Source organism: Epinephelus moara, chromosome 15, assembly GCF_006386435.1.
Source record: "Epinephelus moara isolate mb chromosome 15, YSFRI_EMoa_1.0, whole genome shotgun sequence".
Classification (NCBI taxonomy): Eukaryota; Metazoa; Chordata; class Actinopteri; order Perciformes; family Serranidae; genus Epinephelus; species Epinephelus moara.
In genome coordinates this window covers 7138032-7153705 of record NC_065520.1, presented here as the reverse complement: position 1 = coordinate 7153705, position 15674 = coordinate 7138032, and the positions used below count along the sequence as shown (strand labels likewise).

The window sequence follows — 15674 nt, the reverse complement described above, 5'->3', positions numbered from 1 at the left end:
GGATGAAGGGAGGAGAGAAGGAGGCAGGAAATGAGAGGAGGGGCAGAGGAGGAGATAGAGGAGAGGGGAACGTGAGGAGTCATGTTGACAGGAATTGTTTTTCACCAGTTTGGTCTGGTGGCTGACGGGAATATACTGGGGCGTGAGAGCTCCATCCCAGGTCCTCACTCTCCTTTCTTTCTTTCTGTCACCTCCTCTCGCTTCAGTTCCTCTGGATTTTTTTCTTCCTTTCTCCTCCTGCCACCTTTCGCCCCTGTGTTCTTTCATTTTACTTACTGTGTGTCCCTTTTTGTGCTTCCACCCTTCAACAACAGCCTCTCCTCTCCATTTTGTCCTCCCCCTTCTCACCTTTCTCCCTATCTTAGATCTTTCCATCCCTTCTTCCAGCCTCATTCTACTTTTCCACCCATGTTCCCTTCAGGAGGAAGGAGAGGAGAGGAAGGAAATGAAGGCCTCCTCTCCTCTCTCCCTCTTACGGTCCTCTTTTTGTCATATCCGTAGTTCCTCTGTTTGTTTTTTTTCATTCCTACCATCTTGTCCTTTTCCTCTGTTTGTCATCCCTTGTTTCTCCTCCTCCTGCCTCCAACTCACCTCCTTTTGACCCTTCTTCCGACTGCCCTTCTTATATCATCCAATCCTCCCTTCCTACCTTAGATCTCTTTGTCCCACCTTTTGCCTCATTCCCTTTTTACAATTTTGGGAAGAATACAACAGCATCCTCTCCTTTCCTTTCCTTTCCTTTCCTTTCCTGTCCTGTCCTTTCCTCTCCTTCATTTCTCTTTTCACCTTCCTCTTTCTCTCCTGTCTCACCGTCAGTTGCTTTGCATTTTTCTCCCCTCTCCTCCCCTTTTGGTCACCCCTCTTCCCTACTTACTTTCTTCCTCTCTTCCCTTCCTCATCTCCCTTCCTTCTCTCCATCCTAATCTTCCCTCCCTACCTTGGACCTCCCTTCTTCCAGCATCATTTTGTGTTTTATCTCTCCTCTTTCTTTTCTCCTCCTCTTCTCTTGTCTTTGCCTCAGTTCATCTGCATATTTGTTCCCCCTTCCTTGTCTCATTTCCCCTTTTTGTCACCTTTCTCCCTTACCTTCATTCCTCTCCTCACCTTCATCTCATCACCTTTCTCCTCTCCGTCCACTCCTCCCCATATAGATTTTTCCATTTTACTTTTTTCTCCCTCTTTTTCCTTCCTCCCTCCCTTCTTCCCTACCTCCTCCTTTCCCTCCTTCACCCTCTGTGTTCCCAGCTGTGAGAGCTGCTGGTGAAAGCTTGGCAACGTCCGTGTGTATGTGTGTTTGTGTGTGTGAGAGAGATTTGCCAACATCCCCTACTGTCTTCCAGAGGTTTTGTGAAGGAGAGGCAGACTAAAAATGATCCGCAGCCTTCATTACTCGATCAAAGACGTGGTTCAATACAGCTCAAATTTGCATGCTTTTATCAGCCAGAGTTAGACTGACATGGAACCAAAATTAGCTTTTTATTAAAAATGTGATATCAGTCCATTTTTGATATGACAGAGTCTCCTTCTTGTCCACAGTTCGTCTCAGCGTGTTGTTATTATTAGTAATTAGCCGTCTGAGCGGAGAGTTCACGGCACTGGTGTGGGAGGATTTTTACTCAACAGCATTCAAATCCTGCAGTGAAATCAGCCTACCCCACCTACAACCACGTCACCAGTCTGACTTTGAGTGGAGAGTTTCATTGTAACATGATGGACGGGAGATCCCCGCCGAATTAAAAGACAATCACTGCCACAAAATATTTGCTTTTCGTGGCTTCAGTCAAGAAATAAATCACGCTGCCTCAAAAAATTCCCATCAGCTGAGTCACAGCACCAGCCAGGAAAGGTGTTCTGATATGACATGCCGCTGTTGAAAAGTACCTGTAATATATCCATATCAGACAGGGTTATAAGCCAATAGAAAGACAGATGTATAAACGCAAAGCCGGGCTGGAAGGCACGCTCTCCCCTGTGCATCCAGGTCTAGATCAGTAACATTTTACATTATTTTTTTTTATAAATCACCACGTCGTAGATGAAATATAAAGGACATGACACGTTCTAGGAAAAGATAACAGACAATAAATTACATTTGCAGCAGCTTCTTCTGGTCGTGCGTCACACAAACAAGCTCAGGGAGATGGAAATGTGACTGATTTCAGTCGCTCTGCATGGGCAGCGTGTGCTGATTTCTGTTCTGCTCTGACAGACGGGTGCTGGGCAGGTAAACTTTGAATCATAAAGCAGCGAGAAAATATCAGCTGTCAGTTGCAATGATGTTTACTTAATGGATGAAAAGTGTAGACTTTGTCATCTTTATAGGAAAGAGGAAGAATGCAGTAAAATAGAGGAGTGTGTGTCTATATGGATGCATCAATGATTGTTTTCTTTATTAATTAATGTCAATAATTCTTTTGACTAATTTAGTCTATGAAACCCCTTTTCCCCACTGCCCGAGACAATATATTCAGGCATCTTGTTAGTTAGTTAAATAGTCATGTAATTTATTGTCACACTCGTAGATATTGGTTTGCTCCTTTCCTGCTCCCTGAGTGGGGACGTCTGAGCAGAGCAGAGCATGATATTTCTTGGCTTCAAATGTTCTGGCCTCTTACCTGACACCAGTTTGCCGCAGACGTCCCTAAAAGGAGCACAAGTTCTCAGAAAACATTTCTCAAAGCTCACCGAGGCTCACAAACCCCTAAACCCCAATTATGTGTCACTTCCAGGAAGCTTGTGGTGGTGGGAGGGGTGTTGGGGAGGTTAAGTGTCTCTGCGTCGTATCTTTATGTGACGCTAACAAGGAGCATGAGATTGAGTGCCGGCTGGGCGCTGCGGCCGAAGAGGGAGCCGAACCACAAAGCTCTTGATTTTCCGATTTATTGATGTTGTATCCCGCCCTCACCGTGGTCATGAACTCTGCGTAGTGACCGAGAGGATGAGATTAAGGATATGCCAAAATAGGGATTCACTGCAGAGATGAGGAGTTTAGTGATGCAGGGGGACATAAAAGTCGAGTTGCTGCTCCTCATGTTGATAGAAGCCAGTTGTGCTTTTTCAGGCACCTGGTACAGATACCCTGGTGGAACTCTGACTTAATAAAATACTTAGCTCAATACGTAGCTCTGTGGTTAACACTGTCACCTTGGTTTTTTATGTGTTATCCTTGTGATGGACTGGCTGTCTGTACAGGTTGTTTCCTTGCTTTCAATCAATTCATAATAATAAGCATGTATGGATAATCGATACCAGTATTTCCCTCAGAAATGTATTCTTGTCACGGGTGGAAAAGCCGCAACGATTATAAGTGGTGCAGACCTGTGTAAAACCTGAATATAATGTCTCATTGGCACAAATTTAGGTTAAGGATCTTTATTATTTATCAGTATAGATTTGCACAAGCTGCGTCATTGCTGCCATGTTAGAGCTGAAGTACATTTACTGGAGCTGAACCAGATCTGAATGGTCTGTGTTTTAACAAGAAATCCACGCTTTTCAGCACCCTAAGTGTTTCTCTAATCACTAATCACTCTGATGGAAATGAGGATGAAATGGCTGCATTCAGTTGCTGCCTGTGAATTTTTCACTTGGGTGCTGTTGTTTGGTGAGATGTGTGAAAAAGAGAGAGAAGGAGAGAGAAGGTCTTTAATGCATCGTTTGTATGAGACACCCATGTTGGTATTTTATACCGTGTTAAACACTGTATTCAGACTCAGACTGGGGTGAATTAACAGACAATATGACATGTCAAATCAGCGTGGCCGCCTGACGGGCTGACTGATTGAATCAGATCACATTATGATGAAAATACAGCTCTGTGTGTGTGTGTGTGTGTGTGTGTGTGTACTGTATGTGTGTGTGTGTGTCTGTGTGGATGGGGGAATACCCTTCCACTGGAACAGTCTGGAATCACGAGACTGTTGCCGTGGCAACGCGAGAATGGGAATTTCCCTAGTAACAGACAGGACGTGGAGAAAGTGGGAAGAGTGGGAATATCACCTTGACGACTGTGGGAATGTCACCGTGGCAACGGCTGGCCACGTCAGGTTGGAATATGAGTAAATGGATAACTGGATGTTAGATGGATGAATAGACACATAAATAGATGATGAGCTGATGCAGAGTGGATGCAGCAGGACAGTCCCCTGTAGAGAAGTATCGATTTTTCATCCAGTGCAGCAGGGGGTTATGCAAACACCAACAATAACGCCATTTGAGTCTGTAATTGTACTCGTAATAGGGCTGGAGGACGTAATTAAAAATCTATAGCACCATAAATGATATCACATAAGATAAATACTTCAGTGCGTTAAATTAACTTTCATGTGCTGGCTCAGTCCTAACCAATTACAGTATGGCCAGTTGAAGATACTGGAATAGACTGTGAATTGATTGGTTAAACCTCTGGTTAGTAGGGCTGCACCAAACAGTTCGAAGCTCGGAAGCTTAATGTTGACATTAGAATTATAAACCAAGCTCATTTGCTTTTCTTTTTCTGTGTATTCATCATGCTCACATCCAGTATTTCTGCACAGTTGCAGAAAAGATTACACTAATATTATTGGTATTATAACTATTAGCTTCCAGTCAGGCTGTTCCCATGCACTGTTCATATGTATACCCACAAAAAGTAAAGCACCAGTATTTGTATAACTTAAGTAATCATAGACCAGAAATCTATTTTTAATGTATTCGAGAAGGCTGCGATCATGTGGCCTGCACTCTGATGGGAGTAAATAAGGAAATAGTATAAAGAGAGAAAGTCTGTGTAAGGAGGCAGGTTGACGTGGTGGATGGGTCAAACAAATGCAGGACTTTCCCCCAGACTGGTGTTTGTGTCCTGTGTGAAAGCAAATGAACTTTGAATTATTTTAAGGTACGTCATCATCATTTTTCTTTTCCTAAACCTAACCTCAGTAACTTTACTTTCTGAAACCTAACCTATGTAACTTTATGTTAAGTACGTAAAGTGACTGCACCATCCGTGGGGCAGTGGTTTGATAGGTATCATACGAACCATTGTAACAATAGTAATAATAACTCCAGAGGACTGAGTCCAGAAGTCAAAATTTTTTGAAAAAAGATAAATGTAATAATTTCTAAAATTCACAACCTGCTTTTTTTCTAGTTCATTGCACAGTTGTTGGTTTTAAGCATTTCATAAACAATATTTTCACTGCAGTCAAAAAACAATTTGCTCCTCTGCTTGCTGCACACAAAGGGAGGCCTGCACCTGCATTAGCAAGATGGTCTCGCAGCAATCTTGACAGCACCATTTATTTATTGAGGAAAGTTGATTTAAGGAAGACACATTCATTTCATCTGATGAAGCACTTTATTCAAACTGAGGATTTAAAAAAAGAGAGAGATTAGAAACTTCATCTGAAAACATCAGTTGAAGCTTCAATTGTAAAGAATGAAATCAGAATAATAATCCAGTTTAATGCCAAGCAGGTTTCAAGGATTTGCTTTAGTGTATCAGTGCGTTACATAAACATAGTAAAAAAAAAATGAAATTAAAAAATAAATACAAGTATTGCAAAAAATTGAGGGACACAAATGTAGGGTAGAATAAAGTTGTAATAAAAGTATGAGCAAATCATAATTAAAAATAGGTACAGTATATTTGAATTGAAATACAATTTGTACAGCCCCACTTGTTTAGTCATTCTCAGTTTAATTTTATGGGTTTCAGACAAACTGTTGATTTAAATTTGAGTAAATATTGGTTGATACAAGAAGATCCTTAATATTGGTAAGTACATACATTTGGTTTATTGTCTACTCTTAAGTCAAAGTAACCAAAAAAATGTCTCTCCATGTCTAACTTTCAGAAATATAAATGTTTTTCTTCAAGCTGTTTTTGAAAAATGAATTGCCTGGGCTTGAAAATTCCCATCAGCTGAGTCATAACACCAGCCAGGAGAGGCGTTCTGATGTAACATGTCACCACTGAAATACACCTGCTGTAATATATATCCATATCAGACAGATAGAAACCAGCAGAAAGACAGATGTATAAACACAAAGCCAGGCTGTGTCTCCATGTCTAATTCAGTAACATTTAAAGATAAAGAAAACATGTTTTACATTATGGTTTTTTTTTACATTTAACATGTCACACGTTGTAGAAAAAAGATAAGAGACAATAAATTAAATTTCCAGAAGCTTCCACTGGTCGTGCGTCACAGAAACAAGCACAGAGAGATTGAAATGTGACTGATTTCAGTCGCTCTGCAGTGGGCAGCGTGTGCTGATTTCTGTTCCGCTCTGACAGATGGGTGCTGGGCAGGTAAACTTTGAATCATAAAGCAGCAAGAAAATATCACAGCTGTCAGTCGCAATGATGTTTACTTAATGCAAGAGAATACAGACTGTGCTGCACTGTATTTATAGGAAAGAGGAAAAGAAAAAGGCAGCAGGGGGAGGAGTGTGTCTGTGCAGGGCTGCAACTATCAAGTATTTTAATTATCAATTAGTGTGTGGATATATATGTGTCATAAAGAATGACAAACTGTCCAGTCCTCTTTATGGTGGTGTGAGATCCTTGCCATCAAATTTAATAGCTTTCTTTTAATATAAGTGAGATTTATCACAGGCTGCACCACACAACATGCCACAGTAAGTAGTGTGCTGGGAGTTTAGTCAGTTGGAGTGCCGGTTGCAAGCTTCACAGCTCCTCTTCCCTGCTTCTCCCCTGCTGCACAAGATGGATCCTTCACAAAGATGGAAAACACCCCTGCCTCTCTCTCTCTCACACACACACTCCTCATAAACTGGGTCAGTGTTGGCTTTTTTCTCTCTGTGCATTAGAGTATACCTTTACTCATTCCCACTCACACACACACACATGTTCAAAGGGGATTCCCACCCTGCTATAGCTGCGCCGACGAAGGCGAAGTCACTGATGTTTTGGAGAGGGAAAATGGGTGTGGTCACATGTAAGTGTGTGAGAGGAGCCATATTAAATAATCAGTGTCACCAACCAGCGAGTGTGTGTTTATGTGGAAAAACCGTGCTCTCGATCTAATGATGACAGAACGGAACAAATGCCTGTCTGTACCTGTACGACGCAGATCCAGGCAGACTTGTATTTTTCTATCCTTCTATCAGTCTCTCACGCTCCGTCTTTATCTTGTGACTCAGTCAGTCTTTGTCCCTCGGCTCCTTCACATCCCCTTTGTCACACGTAGTTGTAATCATTTTCTTTTATTATCAGTCATTTTGTATTTGTTGCTGAGATGCAAACAGTGGGAGGCAAATGTGACTGCTGTTTAATTGGAGCAATATGGATTAGCCAAGAGCACTGCATCCAGTGACTAAGAATTAGAAAATTAGCATTAGAGCAACAGTGATTTGCTTGTGTTTGCGATATTAGATCTGTAAGGATTTAAACATCTTAATTTGAAGCATCAATCAATAGTTATCTGTCTGTAACATTCTAGACAAACAGCTCAAGGTGGGGAGAAGCCATCAGAGGTATACACACTTGTATCTGAGTTTTGATAAGAGGAGTAATACATACAAACGCATATGTTGGTCTGTGGATAAACAGTAAACAGAATATGGAAGATACAAAGCCGTTATGAAGCTGCTCCACACCATCAAAGGTTCAGAAATAATTTATCAGCGTTATTCAAGTGGAACAATGACCACGAAGGAAGGATTAGTCCAAGAATCCTGTAATGGATTGGATGTGCCTGACTAGTCTCCCCACAGGAAATCCCTCAGGATGCATCGGGTCGCATGTGGTCACATTGTTCTTTAATGCCAAACTGTGGTGTATCTCAAATGTGCCCTGCAGGATTTGTGCAGAAATTGATTTGTGGGGATGAATTTGTGGATACATCATTCTGTTGAAGCAATTTTTGCCTCATTTTATTTTCATTTGCGTGTTCATGTTTAAAGGCTGTCCTGATAATAAGATCTCTCTTCTCCTCCCTGTGTCTGTGTCTGTGTCTGTGTCTGCGTAGAACCACAGCTGAAGGGCATAGTGACCAGGTTGTTCTGCAGGCAGGGCTTCTATCTCCAGATGGGCCAGGATGGAAGTCTGGACGGGACCAAAGACGACAGCACCAACTCCTGTAAGTGGACTCACTGATGGATACCATACACACAATCAGGTGTAGGGCTGCACAGTTAATCAAATATTAATCACCGTATTGGCTTCCCACAGTTAAATGAACATGATTGACTGCGATGTTGATGTATTAATCATAAAAAAAACTCCACTGCATATCAAATCAAGCGCTTCCTTAACTAACAGCAGCCACGTCATCAATTAATAATTGTGATAAATAATCTTGATTGTCATTGTGGCCATAATCATCCAGCTGTAATCAGGTGCACCAATATGTTACAGTAAATTTGGGAAAAACTGAGCGCCCTGTTGCTGCTGATTTCCTGTAATACATTTACTACAATAACTAGTCAGTTTAATTCACCAGGGCCTAAATTTCATCATCAGAAAAGCCTCGACTCTCTCTCTCTCTCTCTCTCTCTCTCTCTCTCTCTCTCTCTCTCTCTCTTTCTCTTTCTCAAGGGCAAATAGTTATTTAGAGATTACATGTCTGTCTCTTGTCCTCATCTGATTTGGTGAAGGTCGAGAGACACTTTTTTCCTCGCTGTGAAAAGGAGAGAACAGCAGGAAGGATCTAATGAATCATAGTTATTATACAAATAGTTAAAAGGTTAAAGTAGGGTCAAGTTTCCCCATTTACAAGGACATTATAAACATATTGTGCTGCGACACCATCTATCATTGGAGCATATTGATCTAAATGACTGACAGTTGTTGGCATCGATTGAAATTCACAGTATATGCAGTCAGAAAGACAGCAATGAGACAGCGATGGTGTTTTCATAGAGGGGACATTTCACGCTGTGCAGGGCAGGCTGTGTGTTTTCAGAGAGCACACCAACTGTTGGGCTGAAAGCGACAAGTGGCTGCTCAGAGGATTTAGTTTTTTAAGGCCTGGTTTATTAGACCTCTGCACCCGAATGCTTCCCTCAGGGAGGAGCTGCAGATGGATGGCTTATTGATTAATGTGGCCATTGCTATATTCTGATGTGCTGGGCTGAGAGAAAATCAAATGCTAATCAGTAATCACTACAGCAGGCAGCTCGCTGGTCCTCTCCACGTTGGCTGAGCTGGTTGCTCTCTGCCATCCGCGTGTTGCAGCAATGTCCCACTTGTTTACTATGATCCCTTTTTTCTGGCTAATGTCTTCACATCAATTTTTGGCGAACGTCTTCCCATCATCATTTTTGAAATTTCTGCCACAGCTCGGCGTGTAGATCAAACAGAATTTACTGCAGCTCTCACTTGTAGCCAAGCTTGTTTTTTTTTCATTTGTTTGTCAGTTTTCTCTGGCTGAGCCGTGTTCAGCAGAGGGGAGACATCAGTGACATTTCCTGCAGCATTTAAAAGGAGGGTCGTCACCATGGCTAATCAGCTGGGTGCATATCTTTATGTTAATGAAGGCTGTGCATGAGCGCGATGGCGGTTTGGAAAGAGTGATATTTATGGAGGATGATTACTTGCAGGTGTAGTTGCGCACATTTAAATTTCTGCTGCTCATATCTAAACACTGTAGACGTTGGTTGTTCGAGACCATTTCTATGTAACCTTGATTAATGAGGGCTCTGATATCCCAGGTGTAATCAGCCCTTGATTAGAAAGAAAACCAGCACGGCTGTTGGTCCCAAATAGCACGTCCGTTTTTACGGCCTTCATTACAGGTCATTGTTCTGTTGTGTTGTGATTTCACATCAATTACACAATAATAACTACCTGTGTATTTCCTTTTGCATCAACTGTCTCTGGAGAATCCTCTGCTGCTGTGAAATGTTGATCAGCTCGTCATACTGTACCCAGCATCCATGACAGTGTCAATAAAGTCAATTCAAAATAAATGAAAGGATGACTCTCACTATGGGTGTGGATCTCGAGTTTCATCATGAAGCTGCCACCTCTGTCTTCTTGCTTTTGGCTATCAAAGATAAAAAACAACACATAAATAATTTTAACCAGTTAAGTTGGTCAACGTCTACAGTGCCAGAAAGCCTTTTTCTGGAAGAAATCTGGAGGCCTGGAGGCAAACTTCTCCCAACAGCTATAAAACAGACTAACAACAAGCCCCAAAAATAACTGTTAAGGTTTGTAGACACAACAGTTGTGTTTTGCTAGTCACTCATTATTAGCTTAAGCACTTTTAGGTTTTAGGAGTTTTACTCTACTTATAGCTTAACAAATAACATGTATTATTTATACTTTTTCTCACTCATTTTTGGCATCAGTCACTGTGTCTCCTGACAGAACAGCACAGATTTCAGCCTGTATGCACGTTTTTTTTAGCCGAACGTTATTAAAACAGAGCAGCTCATTTTGCCATTGTGAGAAGTTAGCGGAGTGAGATGCCCAGTAAGGTAGCTATGTTGTTTCCTGAGTATTTTATCTCATAGCGGCATTGCTTACTAGGGCTGCAACTAACGATTACTTTCATTGTCGACTAATCTGTCGATTATTTCTTCGATTAGTCGACTAATCATTTTATCGAAAAATGTGTTAAAATGTTGAAAAATGTCGGTCTGTTTCTCCCAAACCACAAAATTATGTCATCTAATGTCTTGTTTCGTACTCACGCCAAAGGGTTTTAGTTCACCATCATGGGAGAGTGTGTAAAGTTGCCAATATTTGAACAAAAGAAGCTGCAATAAGAGTATTTTGGGGTACATTTATAGTACTTTTCTATGAAAAATGACTCACACCGATTAGTCGACTACTAAAATAGTCACTGATTATTTTAATAGTCGATTAGTCATCGATTAGTCGACTATTCGTTGCAGCCCTATTGCTTACATGTGGCATGTACTTTGTCTGTCATCCTATATTCGAAATCCAAAATATTCCCACACTGCTGATGAAATAATGTCATCTTCATCATCTTTCTCTTGGCTGCTTGCCCTTATCTGCCTAGAGCTGTTTGACTGTGACACAGAATTTCAAGATAAAGGCGCATCCTAAAGATGATGATATGGATCGTTGATCATTGAATTGATATATCGATCCAATATGACTGGATTTTTATTCATTAAAATCAACAGCTTCAGTCAATACTTCGCTGTCAGCTTGTGCATTTTAAAGTTTTGCAGCGGCTGCCTTCAGTTCAACATATCACAACAAACATCTTTGTTTTAATTTAGTCATGCTCTCAGAGAGGGCAACAGCCTTCAAAAAGTTTCATAGTTTAGCTTTAGAGGATTAATTGAGAGTCAAGTGTGTCAAGACTAACCCATCTTCAACACATGAATGAGTTAGCTGTGTAAGCTAATCAGACGTTATCGGACAAAATGATCTCACTGTAAAATATTCCAAATAAAACCTGTTCACTGTGAGGTCTGTGGGTTATTGAGTTTAACTTGGACTGTTTTCAAAAAGACAAACTGCAGATGAGCTCTGCAAATGTTTTGTGTTTTTTTATGTTTTGAGCAGCACAAACAAATTTCTGTTCATTTCCATTGTACGGAGGCAGTTATTTCAAAAGCCAGGCAAATGAAAGCAATGAATTCCCACACACTGTCAGCACCAAGTTTACTGACAATGCAGCAGTTCAGCTTTTTCCAGGCATCACACTCACAACATGAAACAATTAACGTCTTTATACTCGAGCCACGGGCTGCAACCACCTACCGAAAAAAGGAGTCAAACACCTGAGACAATTACACCATCAATAATTGATGAAAACATCCCTAAAATGCTTAACTAGCGTTGGCTATAAATGCTGTGGAGTGTTTTGCATTGCTTCCAAAAGAAAAACATGTTTTTATGAACTCAGAATCTACTGCACCCCATCCTCACTTCACTCCACAGGTTGATCCTGAGATTTATTTTGACCTTGTTGTATGCTGCAGCTTCAACAAAGCTGCAACTGGTAATATAAACATCTAACACATTTACCTTGGCAAATATGCTCGTTCATTGGAACATTTTTCATTAAAACATTGTGCTGGATTTTTCTAAAATTTGCACAAACATCCTGAATGTACAGACAGAGGCAGGATTCACCTTGAATTTAGTTTGACTTTGTCTCTGTCATAACAACTTGACTGTATGTTCTGTCAGCAGGCTAATCAATAAGTCTGTAATGATAAGAGGCATTCAGGTTAAAGAGGCAACATTTCAATTGACCTCAGAGGGAGACGTCTGGGAGATTGTCAACAACCTTGAAAGGTCACAGCTAATGATGGCCAATAATCAGCGTAATATTTGTCCCATTTTCACATTAGAGAGGAGACAGATACAGGCTTACATCACCGTGGCAATATTAAAATAATTTTCAAGCCTCATTAATATCTTTTTACACTTTAAAACAAAAAGGTAATTGCTATCTTGTAGCAGCTCCTCCATCATTGTGTAATGTGAATTTTGAAAGTAGTGAGGTTTTCATTGTTTGATTGGAATATTTGCTTATTTGTTAAGTTAATTTAATGTTAATTCTGACTTTTTCACATATAGGCTATTATGATAGATGTTTGTAAAGCACTCCAGCTAGGCTTCTTCACACACCTCCATTTTCAAAGTTAACACAAAACATCCATTTGGTTTCTTCTTCCAAAAATGTAATCTATTACTGTCACTAAAAATCTGACAGTCACGACCTTCAAATATTAGTAATAAAAGAAGAATAGCTAATATGTCATATAAGTGAAACAAGTCTAAAAGACACAAAACAGTAGGGGACTGCAAGAAGTGAACAAAAACAGCAGTGACACGAGCATTGTCCTTTAAAATACCTGCCCGAGGCTATAAGGGTGTGATCAGCTGTCTGTTCGGGTGCCATCACTGAATGCTGTTCTTCAAATAACACTGACCCGATGGAGCTGAGAGCATGACTGTGCCTTTGAAAACATAAACAAGAACAGGCTGATATTAAAATGTTGTGGAAAAATTACTCAGCTCAAATATAATACACAGGCCGAGCTCTTTCTTCACCTTAAGAGATATCCAAACTAAGTGAGCAACAAACCAACTGACACGTCAGTTCATAGAGCAGCGTATATCAAGATTAAAAAAGCACACACATATGCACGTAAACTCAGTTTGTCTGTTTTTTTCCTCAGCTCTGTTTAACTTAATTCCTGTGGGTCTGAGAGTCGTGGCCATCCAATCAGTCAAGACTGGCCTCTACATCGCCATGAATGGGGAGGGTCACCTCTACTCATCGGTAAGCATGCACACACACACACACACACACACACAGTAGTCAAGAACACACACAAGGATGAGAAATTCCTGATGGACAGTGTCCATAAGACGTTTTGTTCCGGTAATTTTCACGTGTCTGTTTTTGTTGGTCTTTGTTTGTGCGGTGGGCAGTCCTGCTGAGAGCTTAATGTTTGTTTCTGGAAAATTATGGGGCTTAATTACAAATCATGTGTTGCTCATCCAAGTCCCGGGTGTTTGGTTTTAAGCTGTGGTAATTCTTTGTCGGACACAAATGGAAGTATCAGCCCATTTTGGCAAATCTCTGGTCATTTATAAGACCCTACTTTATCCACAGGAGGAAGGACAAATGGCTTACAGTGATTCAGGGAGGCACATCTGTTGACTTTAGTTGTCAGAAACAAAATTAAACAGCAAAGGAGGGCTGCAACTAATAATTTTTGTCACTATGCCCATTATGTTCATGATTAATCAGTGGTCCAATAGATATATAAACTGTAAAAAGTAAATAAAATCCATCACAAGTTCCCAGAGCCCAAGGTGACCCCTTCACATAGCTTGTTTCATCCAATATGCAGTCCAAAACCAAACAATATTTGGTTTATTGTCATACAAGATGAAGAAAATGTTCCTATTAAAGAGGCTTGAAACAGTGATTTATTTTCTGTAACCCATTTCTGTTTAAATTAAAAGGCGATTACCAAAATTGATGCAGAATGATCTTCCTGTTTCAGCCCTTGTGCAAAGCGTAGCTGTCCGCACACTGAAGACAGGTTCTTAGCCGAGATAAATGGATCATTAGCCAGTTAACATGACAAACTCATCATCCCATCTCATTATGCTGCACAGAAGAACCACTGGGTGATTTTAGTACAACTCCCTTCAGTTAGCCGGTGTGCAGACCATTACATTCACTGTGTCCGGGGACCCGTCTGTCTGCAGAGCCTCTCCTGCTCCGTCTGCAGCACAATGAGGCAAAATGAATCACCTCAAAGTGCAGTTACAGACAAATTTTGCTCTAAATTATACAATAACTAACTTGCATTTAGGTTTAAACTCAAAGAATTGAAGCATGCTTGATATAATAAAAGCTTTTTTCATGTCAGGAGACAGGTGCATCAGACAGAGTGAGGGAGAGAGCTGAGAAGACAGAGATAATTGCTTTAAATGGATGATAATGAAACATATTTGTCGGATTATGTATAGGTATGTATAAAGTAAGCATGTCTAAGTGTCCGTAAATGCCATTCCAGAGGCTTTTCCTCCTTGAGTGTATGATCCAGATAATGAAAACAAAATAAGGTTGCAAATGAAAAAGGCTAAATGAATTTAAAAACTAGAGCTAAATTAGTCAAACCTTTGTCAAATCACTGACATGAGAGAAGGATGAAGGAGGTGCAAGTGGAGGGGAAGTGAGGTAGAGGAGCAGCGGCCGGCTGCTAGGAGATCTGCTTGAGCAGAATATGAATTATTTCCATGCTGACTCTTCAGAGAGTTCACACTCTTTCACTGGCGTCGCTTCTCCTTGACATCATCCCTCCTTCCTCCCCTTCATTTCTTTTTTGGGGTGGAGATGACAGGAGCCAGAGAGGAGGGGAAAGGAGGTGAAGGGAGGAGAAGACAGAAAAGGGGAGATGACGGAGCGAGGGGACAGGGGGAATAGAAATGGTTGGGAGGGGAGGAGATGAAAGGGGGGGGAATGAAAGGTAGAGGTGAATAAAGGTGAGGCCAGGGCCAATCATGAAAGAAAGAAGGAGAGGGGAGAAGAAAGGACAGACTTCATTGGGAGGCAAAGAAAGGAGGTGAGGAAGAAATAGGACACAGACAATGAGAGGAAAAACGACATAGGGGAGGAGGAAAAGACTGTAGACAGAGGGAGTTAAAAGCTAGAGAGGAAAGAGGAAAAGGTAGACAGAGGAGGACAAAGATGGAGAGAAAGGAAGGAAAGGCTGTAGACAGAGGAGGAAAAGGTGGAGAGGATGTAGGAAAAAGTTGAGGACAGAGGAGGAAAAACCGATAAAGGAAAAGGTTGTGGACAGAGGAAGAAGAAGATGGAGAAGACAGAAAAAAAGACTGTAGACAGGAGGAAAGAGATAGAGAGGAAGGATGACAAGGTTGTAGACAGGAGGAGAAAAGGTGGAGAGGATGGAGGAAAAGGTTGCAGGCAGGAGAAGAAGAGATGGAGAGGAAGGAGGAAAAGGTTGGAGACAGAGGAGGAAAAGATGTAGAGGATGGAGGGAAGTGTTGTAGACAGAGGAGAAAAAGATGGAGAGGAAGGAGGGAAGTGTTGTAGACAGAGGGGGAAAGGATGGAAAAGGTAGGAGGGATGTGTTGTAGACAGAGGAGGAAAGGATGGAGAGGAAGGAGGGATGTGTTGTAGACAGAGGAGGAAAAGATGGAGAGGAAGGAGGGAAGTGTTGTAGACAGAGGAGGAGAGGATGCAGACGGC

The 15674-nt window shown here is 41.2% G+C and overlaps 1 protein-coding gene across 2 annotated transcripts in view; it reads left to right on the top strand.

The window, feature by feature from the left end:
* LOC126401752 (fibroblast growth factor 14-like) overlaps positions 1–15674 on the top strand; it is a 70199-nt gene that overhangs the window by 33013 nt on the left and 21512 nt on the right. For both annotated transcript variants that reach the window (XM_050063228.1, XM_050063229.1), the window contains exons 2-3: positions 7974–8084; positions 13123–13226. In XM_050063228.1, coding sequence (XP_049919185.1) covers positions 7974–8084; positions 13123–13226 — 215 coding nt within the window. The remainder of the gene's footprint in view (positions 1–7973; positions 8085–13122; positions 13227–15674) is intronic.